This window comes from Helobdella robusta, assembly GCF_000326865.2.
Source record: "Helobdella robusta unplaced genomic scaffold HELROscaffold_15, whole genome shotgun sequence".
Classification (NCBI taxonomy): Eukaryota; Metazoa; Annelida; class Clitellata; order Rhynchobdellida; family Glossiphoniidae; genus Helobdella; species Helobdella robusta.
Genome location: NW_008703839.1, coordinates 3,086,766 through 3,098,657, shown reverse-complemented (window position 1 = coordinate 3,098,657; position 11,892 = coordinate 3,086,766). Strand labels below are relative to the sequence as shown.

Here is an 11,892-nt window from a genome sequence, read left to right as displayed (position 1 = left end):
GTGTAAGTGGTGTTGGTGTATTAAATTATCACGTAAGTTGACGACTCCAGCATAAAAACCACATTTTCTTACAATTTTGTTCGATTTAAAACGATCTTAAGGAACAATTTAAAAGTAAGCAATATTTGCATAGAAAAGTGTAAAATGAAGAAAATGTAAGAAGGTAAAACATACATATTTCACAGAAGTTGTTTCACACTCGAAGCTGTATGTATATATATATATATATATATATGTATATACGAGCACAAATAATTATATAAATATCATTTCTAATAATCAGGCAGGGAAAATATACCAAAATATCGATTTAACAGGATTTAACATAAAACAGGAATCATGATTTGCGAATAAAAATTCATGAAGCAAATCTCTTAGAAATTTAGAAAAATTAAATTTTTAAAGTGACAGGTTATAGAATAAAAATATATAAACCTAATGATGAAACTTCAACAAATAAATTGAATAACAAAAAATGTCATGCATTTATAGAGGCCAGGTAGTGATTGGAACTCTGGAGATCACTAATGTTGTTGTAGTTTGGCTCTGGGGAATCACTCTTTCGAGGGGGATTCAACGTCACCTCGATGTCGTGAACTAGATCCACAAACGATGGTCTTTGTACGGCACTTTCGTTCCAACATGCCAACATAATATTATACCTTTAACAAATGACGTTTCACTGGTTTATTAATAAGTTTTTTGAGAATTCAAATATTTAAAATCTATCAATATCATTTGTGTGCAAAAAAATTTTGAGTTAAATTATCTTATTTGTAAAGCAAAAGTGTCATGGTTAAATTCTTATTGGTACCACAAATCTTAATGATATTTGAGCAGTCCAAGTCGGTAGAATTATAGCTTAAATGTGAAACTAGTAACTATTAATTCAGCCTTTTGTGTCCACGGAAATAAAACATTCATCATTCTAAAACCTACCATATACCATTCAATCTATATAGATCACTAATAATATTTATATAGAGAGAATAATATTCTATTGAGATGAATTGACTTAAAATAGATTATTCCACACATTTAAATTTGGATTGCGAGTTGGATGACTGAAACTACGAACGCTTTCAAATATAAAAATCAACAAATAGCTTAAACATGAATAATAATTGCTCTAACACATTCTCTGGACAAAATTTCGGTCTCCTGAGTCTCCTCCCAGAAGCCAAGTAATCTCTTATTTCAAAAACTTCAACATCAGGATATGGAGTGACACCTCTGGTCATCACCTCCCACATCAAAACTCCAAACGACCACTGGTGTTGTTTTCAGATGAGAAAACATTTTAAACATTTCGTTTTGGTACAGAAAAAAGCTAACCATATTCATTGTAAATACAGAATAACAATAATAACAATAACTTACAACATCTGACTTGAGAGTGAAAACAAAACTTTCGAGACTTTCAAGAGCCATCCATTTAATAGGCAGTTTGGCCTTTTTATCTTTAGTGCTGTAATAATTTTTTTCATGGAGTTCATGGGACAGTCCAAAGTCAGCAACTTTCACCTGCTTCATTTCATCAATCCTGTAACCGGCCATTTTACTCGTATTATATCATTGGTACATTGCAATTTCAAGAATCAAACAAAAGTTCAACTGGAAAATAAAATCAAAATATAGTAAATGTGTACTTTCATCCAGAGAGCGGCAAAATAAAATTCAACAACCAATATAAAAAACGATGATTATAACGGAATCACATACATGCAGTTTCTTGCAGCAAGATCTCTGTGAATAAAGTTGATGGAGGCCAAGTAAGCCATGCCTTGAGAAACTTGGTGAACCAGCTGCAATAACTCTCTGGCTGTAAATTGCTGTATGTCAGAATGTACTATGGTGAGTATGATGACGAATGGTGCCGTGGTATAATGGTTACAGATCGATATTACAAACATGCTTGATGTAAACGTAGAAGTAATCAAATCCAAGCATTTTAGATAATAATCCTTTATAAAAGAAATTGTACAAACAAAGAAAACCTTTAAAATAAAAACAAAAAATAAAATAGATATGATACTCTGTTTGGTTCTTTAACGTATGACTTGAGATCTCCATTAGGCATGTACGGTAGGATGACCATAGGTTCCTTCTTATACCCTAGACAGACACCATAGAGGGAAAGAACATGTGGATGGTCGAATTTTTTCATCATAAGACCTTCTCTTATGAAACTTTCTGCTGCTCGAATGTTCATTTCTGGATCTATGAAAATATAAAGTCTTTTATGATGGGAGTGAAAGGGATGTTGTATGATGATTAGATTTCATTGATAGATAACCAATAACCAATCATAACAAAAATAACCATCAATAGTTTTGACGGCTACAGTAGTTTCTGTCTTCTCATCTTTACTCAACAATGTAGCGACATACACACTGCCGAAGTTTCCTGAACATAGTAATTGAGTTGAAACTTTAATAAAATTTACTTTAACAACGTTCACGGAATTAAAATTAAGTATTTTCCACTTCACCAATCCACCTTATCGAGCTCACCGACGTTGACTACAACCCCATTTGACCTCGGAATGAGAGGTTACCTCGGTATTATCTATATATCCTTTCTTTTTTATATCATCCGGATCTCAACAACAAAGGCTGAGCCAATAAATTACAAAATAATATTAAAAATATAGAAGTTGCCATGCCTTGCTTTCTACTTAGTAAACAATAAGAAGTAGATATAATGATAAAATCTCACTAATAACTTAACTAAATCTTTTCTAATTGGTAAACGCTGTTTTTTTTATTATCTAAATTATCTCAGCTGTAACTTCACTTAAAAAAACTAAAAAATTGAAATAAAAAAATATTGAAAAACACTGTGAAGTGTACAAGTAAATTGAACGACTTTGTGCTGCATCGAACAGCAGAACTGAACGAACAAACCACCTTGTCCTACGAGATCTCCAATTTTTAGACTGTCCCTTTCAATGAACAGTTCGTTATCAAATGCGCCATCCATCGATTTCAAAAGGTTATCCAAGTAACTTTCGTCATCTTCAAAAAATAACAACAGAGGTTTCAAACAGTAAAAATTTGAAAAGATAACAGAGCAAAATTAACGACGGAAAAACGTAAGTCGATTATTTATTGATAACGGAATAATAAAACACGTGCTCATTCATATCAGCGGCCTCTATAGTTATACTCACAAATAAATAAGAAATATATATTTTTTAGGAATTAAATGATCGATCGAACCCATGACATCGGAAGGAGGCACTCCGAGATTTGTGCTGTATGGATTCTTGCTTGCGTCGTGTTTGTTCGATGCTTCTCTCAGACTGGTCAGTTCGTTGGTGGTGGTGGTGGTGATGGGGTGATGGTTTTGGTGCTTGTGATGGAGTTTGTAGCATTTGAATATGAAGTATGCGACGAAGACGATGGTGAGGAATGCAAGTAGAACACCAACGAGCACGCCAATGAGAAGCGTCAGATCCATCTTAGGCTTCAGTTGGATCTTACCACACACCGTTTTGTACTTTCCAATGCGTAACTGGATGTTTGAAAAGAAAGATTAACTCAGGTTGGTTAATATTTTCAATGAAATTTCAATTCAAACTAATATTTGAAAAACTGAAAACAAATTTTTAACACTTTGCTAGACTTATCAACCGTTTTGTTTGAGTTAATTGATTCTACTTGTGTCAAACAAACTCTACAAAGTCTGCCAACAATTAACCGTCATATCCAGCAACTTGGAGTCAACAGCCTCATCATTAATGAGCATCTCATATTTGGGAAGCTCAAACCTCAAACTTTCGTCTGTTTTCACATCCAGGCTACCAATTTCGAGAAGCATTTCCGAAGCAAACAATTTCAGCAACGTGTTGTTTGAGCTCTGTTGATATAAAATTTTGTTACATGGTTACTATAAATTTATATGATGATGACGCATAACATAAGAAATGGATATTGAAACAAATGAAACCTGTCCAGTATTGAAAAAAATGACTCATTAGCTGAATGTAAAACTTATGTAATAAAGAAATTCAAAGAGCTAAATTGTTTAAAAAATCACATTTCTCAATAATATAAACTATAAAAATAAAATTTGAAACGTAGAAAGTAGCACAAATAGTGAAATAAGAAGAAACAAATAAAAAATACGACTGACCACGATGTCATAAAAATGATGCTTCTTGTCTGCTGGATAGAGCAGATAGGGATGTGGCAATGGATCGATAGTCGGTACCTTGTAGTACTTGATCTGCTTCAGTGGAAATGAGTTCTCTGAATATTTACAGAGGTTGATTAGGCTCGTGACGTTGCCAACGAGGATTCCAAAATCGAAGTAGGCTTCAAATTTGTGGCCCGTGTCGACAAGGGAGGGAGTGGGGCACTCAAGTGACTTGTTGCTGATGTTGCACACCTGCAGTTGGATATAATCAGACAGACTTCGGTCATCAGTTGTAACGTTATCGCAGCGCTAATGCACTTCATCAAATTCAACGAATGCATTGTTACAAAATTTACTTGCTGCTTAATTTTTATAATTCATCGTAAATCGTTTTTTTACTACAGTTAAGTTCAAGGTATCACACAAATGTATGCATACAATAATTTTTACATTCAATATACTGAATAAAATTTTGGCCAATTAGAGAAACATTGAATTTTGGGTTAGGTGATTGAGTAAATGATTTTTTGGTAATGTGAGTAAATGATTTTTTGGTGAGGTGATTAAATAATTAAACTGTTACGATGACTACGTACACTAGTTCTGTTTTCACCATTTTCAAGATAAACGATAAGATGGGCCGTGTCAGCAAACAGAGGATCAGTGAGTCTGAAGACCGTCTTTGTACCGCCTCTGTCGGTGGTTTGCACATTAGTTCATTCGTCAACAAATTTTCAACAAACAATTGATGGTTTTGACAAGAAAGAAAGTGAAATTGTTTTCCATTTAAATAAATAAACAAATAAAGAAACAAATAAATAAATACAGTTAAATTGTTGATGGAGGCAAAGATAATACAAATGAGAGCCTTTGCAACTAACTCGAAGAATGATTGGCACTTTTCAACCCTCCTCACCAGAGGATCATCAATGACAGATAGACTATCAGAATTGATGTTGATCGGCTGGCTGTCAACTATGAACTTCATGTTTCTGATGGGTCGTACAGGTTTCATCCTCATTACCATTCTTGTACTGTTCCGACTGTTTTCAAAGAAGTCATACAAATACAAAAACTGATTAAAAGAATGTTAACAACGAACGCGATGACGATATGATTGAGTTAGATTCCAATAGATTTTTAATTTTATGCAAAACATTGATGTATTAATTAATATTTAATAATAATATTTAATAACAATCAAAACAGCATATTTCAAATGTTTCATAAATTTCTTGAAGAGCAAAAATCATCATCGTCATATCTCGGCAAAGATAAAAAAAACTCAAATGTTTTTAAGTTTAATTAGAAGCCAATCATAAACTAAAGAACAATGACAGTTAATGGACATAATATTCAGAACCATACTCGGGAACGAACGCACAAGCATAAATCACAGACAACAACATACACAACAACACAAAAAAAAACAAAATACAAATGAAAAACTCGATGGTGGTCAAACAAATGATACAAAAGCTACCCACCTGACGACCTCGTCTGCCATTAAAACTTTATTGTCGTCATCAAACAATTTGACGCTGGAACCATAATGCAGATTGGAACCAACGAAAGTGACAAGGGACCCTCCTGATCTGACCACTGCTGAAGGGACGATCCTATCTACCACCATGTTCTGTAGGATCGTACCATCAACAAATATCAATTTACCAAGAAGTCATTCAAACAAAACAACTAGGATTTGTTTGTTTAATCAGCCAATGATGATATATTTTTACTATCTGATGACCTTGACATGGAAAATCTGCGTGGATAAAACTTTCTTAGTTCCCATATAAATCAATTCCAACACACCGGATTCGGCACGTTTTTGCGTATGCAAGGTGCAATCAATTCTGAATGTGGAATGTGAATGAGTGAAATTAAATAGTAAGTAACGCACGCACGCATACACACACACACGGCACACACATCATATATAAAAATTGTTCATCATTGTCACGGTCACTGGTTTATAAAATTGTATCAAAAACAAAAAATTTTTAAAAAAGAAAGATGTAAAAAAATAATTTACCAGTTTTTTTAGAAAATAAGTTTTGAATAAATTCATGCCAGTTTGTTAAAATATATTTGATAAGAAATTTGCTAGGAGTGAAGTAAGTGTGCTAATTTAAAAAATTATAACGTGTTAGATGGAACGAAACAACTTCTAAAGCGTGGAGCCCACAACTGAACAAACATTCAAGCGTTAAGAAAGAAGACAATTTGATCTATCCAACAAAAACATCACATAAAATATCGCAGGACTCTAATTGAAACAATTACAAAATTAAGTATTCATCTGCAATGTAAAATGTTAAAATACTTACGGAATAAATACTCAACAGACGCAAAATAATTTTTATGATACTAAATTTTCAAATTTTAAGAAGTTGAGACTGGAAAATAGAAATTGACGGTCGACCACCTTTCTCTATCGGCACTAATGACGGCAGACTGACATTTGTTCTCGTTAACTTTGATGTTGAGCTCACTCACAGGCATGTTGAAGTTTGTTCCTAAAATGGTTAACCCCGGCTTGCCTCCCAGTACAGTTCCAACTGGAGAGATCTAGTTATGACGATTATTTATAAAAGGATGTGATGATGATGTGGGTAGTGATGATGATGATGTGGGTAGTGATGATGATGATGTGGATAGTGATGATGATGATGATGTGGGTAGTGATGATGATAATGTGGGTAGTGATGATGATGTTCTGATGATGTGATGACGACGTGAAGATAGCTAATGATGATGATGATTATTCATGTGGTGATGATGGAGAAAATGTGTATGGCGATTGTGCCTCGATGTGGTTTTTTATTTATAAAATGGTGACGATGACGACAATGATGATGTATATGCATCGCACGGACACACATACGATGGTTTCACTAACAATCATGATGATGAAAGTAAACAATAAAAGATAACGTTGTTCGTGCTTGTTAATTACAATGATCAATGTGACACCATTACACACAATAGAAAAACATTTATACAAAATGTTGTGCCCAAATACAGGTTCATTAATTGATGCCTCTAAATAACATTCTCAATTTTATATAATACTTTCTATAAATACTTTTACAATTAAAAACTTTCTTGCTGTTGTCCTTTTTTGTCAATCAATCAATCAATCAATCAATCAATCAATCAATCAATCAATCAATCAATCAATCAATCAATCAATCAATCAATCAATCAATCAATCAATCAATCAATCAGTCAGTCAATCAGTCAGTAGATCTATAAATCAATTTATTTTTATAGCGTCAATTTTGTTGTGTTCAACGGCGCCCCATAATAAATTTAGCAACGAAACGGTTTTGAGTTGAGATGCGCCAACAACTTCGTAAATGTTTGTTTGAGTAGTAGTCAGATGAGAAAAGAGAGATGTTAAACTAATTATAACTGAAATGTTGCAGAAACTGTTGAGATTCATCAATACTATCCATGCCACAATCATTAACGGTAAAAATTCAACCAAGCACTGAGGTGCTACATGACATGAACATGATTTATGCCCACAAACATGTAACCGCAACAACATCGAGCATGCAATGGGGAATTGATATTGTCAAAAACTGACAACCCGTATGATAATTATTATTTTCATCGGTTTTCACTTGGCTCAACTTTTAAAAACTATCAAATTTCATTATCATCATGACGAAAAGAACTTATTGCTTTATTATTTTCTCTATGTACCTTGTCTAAAATTTAAAAGGATTTAAGCAAACTTTTTGGTGTTTCTCTTTATGAATGTGAAAAACAAAAAAACAACAAAAAATATAAATATGAAACGAACAGAATGGATGACAGGTAAATCGGAACAGGCAGGAGAAAGAGGACACAACTTGTCATGTTGGCAGGAACCAGTGCACCATTGGCAATCATACAGCTGTGTCATGTAGTGCTTGCATTTGCCGCAACTTGACGAGAGTTTGTTGCATTTGTACACTGCAACAACAATTCATTGATTTAACTTCCGGCATAACCATAATTCTAATAAAAGCAATTATAAAACTAATTTGTTTGACCGACAGTTGATGAAGACTCTAAATATTTTAAAAAATAAGATCGTCTTGAAGAATCCTAGATTTGAGCGGCAAAAACCTGTAATATTAGAGAAACCATCGATGTATCTTCGCCCATTATTAACGACCCTGTAGAATCTGATCAGTTGAGATTCCTCCGCCATGTTCGAACTGTACGTAAGCTGGTATGTTGTTGTGAATAACTCGTGAAATTTAACAAGATATCTCAATGAAATTTTACATTAACTAAGATTAAGTTGTTTAACAACATTTCGATTTCTTTTGCGATTCAATGAAAAAGATGCATGATTTAATAATTTAATTGTAAGTCATTTACAAAAGCTTCAGAAGTACTTCTTAATTATAATTATACTTTTTTTTACTATTACAAATAATAAAAAATTATACTTGGAATTAAAATATATACATTGTAATATTGATTAACTGTTTAAAGATAAAGCTACACTCAATTTGAATAAAATACCACGATCGTACAACACCAAAGCAAATATTTTAAAAAAAAGTTTCCATGAAAACCGTGACACGTTTTAAAAAATTGGTGTCAAATTAAATGAGGTCACAAACCCTGAGATTGACGCACGTGACCTGATTATTTCTGACGACTGACGGTGATGTGGATGGTGCAATGTTACTCCCAACTACTTCACAGATCAAATCATTATTTATCTGGGTTGTTTTTTCATTACAAAATGTTACTAAACAAAGTTTTAACGTTTGGCTAAGGAGACTTCAACAAGTGATCCACATGGAAACTGTGTAACCAACCACATGCAAACAGTGTAAGTGGTAGATAAGTGCTGTTGCCAAAAAAACTGCTAATGCTTTTAACAGGAAAAGTGGTAAGAATGGATGACAGATGTCTCAACATGAAGATTCATGCTACCATCAAATAAGTTAGCTAACCTACCCCAGTCCCCAACAATTACAATAAACATGACATTATTGCTTTCAAATTCTTTGGTTAGTTAAATGCATGCTTGCTTTGTTGTTATACAATGGAAATAATTAAACTCTGAACTACCGAGACAATTCTCATACCCTGATAAACCTCTTTGTTTGAATTTTAAATAAATTGAAGCACAAAAGCGCTAAGAGTTAACTTAACAAATTATAGTTCAGTGTGAAAGATACAGGAAGGAGAATGAATTTTTAAAACTTCAGCAATAACGGATTTAAAAATAATTTTTCAACAGGCAAAAATAAAAACATGAAAACAAATCAAAAGAAACTTGAATTGAGACAAAATTATTCCAAATTACACGAAATCATGAAGATCCTGTTAAAAATATATGAAATAAATTATCTCAAAATGAACCTGCAAGTTGTTGATCTGCAAAGAAACGTTGTGAATGGCATCAGAATGGAAGTAAAGAGAATTCGCTTCCTTCGGGGATATTATCTTCGGGCACATTGCAACATCAGCGGCCAAGGTACCACCAGCACAAGTTCGATCATTCACTGGTTGGCACTTTTGTGACATCTGACACCAGTGACACAAGCGACCTGAGCTTTCCATACATTCCGTGCAACTGCAGGAATTTAAAAAATGATGACGATGATGAAATGAGTGAGTGATAAGGAGGAAAAATGATGATGATGAAATGAGTGACTGATAAAGAAGTGAAAAAATGATCACATGACAAGCGGTGTTAAAAAGTATGATGCAATTCCATCCACTCAAAAACAAACTGGATCTTCCTAATATGTGCACGTGCAACATTGCACAGATTGTTAAAGACAAACACACTCACAGACAATTTCGTCCGGCACATACTTGGCAGCATTTGCGCAGTTGATGCCATCAATTTCTCCGCCAGTCCATAGGAAGATTTTCATGTCGTCATTCTTCAGCAGGAGAACATACTTTTCTGATGGAAATCAATAAAAATATAAGAACAAACAAATACCAACTACAACGTCACAGTATCATAAAAAGTTAGATATCAGACAGTTCACGCTGCTTATTACAGAATGATGTTCTACACGATGAACTTGTACTGGCCAGACTGTTGTTTACAACAGTTTGATACGACATACATGCATTCAATTAAATTGAAACATCTCATGACTCTTACTGAGAAACGTAAATGGATAAAAATTATATCTGAACATTAAGTTGAATGTTTTCCTTTAATCAGATCATGAACGATTCGTTGCTATATTAACGTGCAAAAAAGTTTTACCATATATTCACATTGATTTGTCTAGTTAATTTAATAACTACACTTAACAAACCAGCTGGTTTGAATGAAAAGTATTTCCACATCAAAACACCGCATTTCCTATCTATATTCAACTAATGTTCAGATATAATTTTCATCCACTTTCGTTTTTCAGTAAGAGTCATGAGATGTTTTAATTTAATTGAATGCGTGTATGTCCTATCAAACTGTTGTAAACAACAGTCTGGCCAGTACAACTTCATGGTGTAAAACATCATTCTGTAATAAGCAGCGTGAACTATCTGATATCTAACTTTTTTGTGATACTGTGACGTTGTAGTATTCAAGATGAAAGCATTAACAAGAGGAGATAATAATGCTACGGCAGACGACGAGGAGTACTAACGTTTCAGGGTATCGTCAGCAGAAACTGAAGAAGGTGGAAAGTTCTGATTCTCTTTGCTGCCTCCACCGTAAAAGTTATCAGTCGGTTGGTGGAGTTGTGGAAAATCCCTGCAAGTGATTCTCTTTTGATCACCAGAAACTTCGGCCAGGACCTCGGATACAGTGTTGGAGGCCATGTGCAGCAGGATGCACTTCAAGGAGTGTTGCTTCACCGGCGTCGTGGCAGTTACGCTGAACTGGTGTGGAGGTGGTGTGGAGATGGTGTTTGAAGTGGTTGTAGTGTAGGTTTGGTGGTAGTGCTGTAGTGGTTGGCACGAGAACTTGTGTTTATATCGATACTGAGAAATGACTGAAATGTTGATAACAAAGTAAATGCGAACGAATAAAAAAAATATTAAAGGTCAATCGTGGCAATTCTTCTAAAACACTCCAGCGAAGATGTACTGAAGTGTTCAGTTAAGATGATACCGAAAAACCCGTAAAAATTATTGAAATCAATAATTGATTTACATAAATAAATGTATGAAATTGTTGAAAAAGATAAACCAACAGTCGATCTTAAGATGTCGTGATTGTCGACCATAGTGGGCGCTATTGAGAAGTGAACGAGATCCTTCACGTAGATGTTGGTGAGGTTCTTGCAAGCAAACATTGACGAGGTACATCTGCATGGTTGTTGAATATATAACACAAATAAATTCTAGTAAGAAAAATTGAAAAGAAAAACTTTAAATTGATTGATCCCAACAATTCGGTAGAATTCATACAATACTGTATAAAATATGGTCTCCTTCTAACATAACACATACAACATATATAGCATATAACTCATCTGCCATAGTCTAGTCTACAACTTCATGTTAAATTTTTCAACAGAAACATTTGAAATTAATGACAAGTTCATAAAATAAGATATAATAGATGAGTTTGATGGTACACAAAGATGAAGCCACAAATTACGCGTTATCAAACGAGCAGTATCCGCAGAGTGGATCTTCAACGCATTCCTTCATGCCATGCATCTCATCACATCTCAAACTCTTCACATTGAACATCTGTGTGCGTGCGTACGTGCGTGTGTACGTGTATGTTTACGCTTGTGTGTGCGTATGTGGGCCGTA

The 11,892-nt window shown here is 34.0% G+C and overlaps 1 protein-coding gene across 1 annotated transcript; it reads right to left on the bottom strand.

Annotated features, from left to right (window-relative positions):
• Positions 1-63: 63 nt before the first annotated feature.
• HELRODRAFT_110137 (hypothetical protein) lies at positions 64-3,862 on the bottom strand. Its single transcript, XM_009015264.1, has 10 exons — positions 3,703-3,862; positions 3,433-3,516; positions 3,222-3,354; positions 2,910-3,017; positions 2,323-2,406; positions 2,036-2,220; positions 1,723-1,832; positions 1,381-1,543; positions 1,135-1,271; positions 64-662 (listed from the first exon to the last, which is right to left on the bottom strand). Exons 1-10 carry the CDS (start codon positions 3,820-3,822, stop codon positions 479-481), a joined length of 1,308 nt encoding a protein of 435 aa, XP_009013512.1. The 5' UTR covers positions 3,823-3,862; the 3' UTR covers positions 64-478.
• Between the last annotated feature and the right edge of the window lie 8,030 nt (positions 3,863-11,892).

Bases quoted from the DNA above. Each gene is read 5' to 3' on its own strand.
- HELRODRAFT_110137 (XM_009015264.1), bottom strand. From the start codon at position 3,822: ATGCTTCTCGAAATTGGTAGCCTGGATGTGAAAACAGACGAAAGTTTG. The intron at 3,517-3,702 runs GTTAATTGTTGG...TCAAACATCCAG, and splicing joins CCAAGTTGCTGGATATGACG to TTACGCATTGGAAAGTACAA. The intron at 2,407-2,909 runs GTGGTTTGTTCG...TACTATGTTCAG, and splicing joins TGGAGATCTCGTAGGACAAG to GAAACTTCGGCAGTGTGTAT.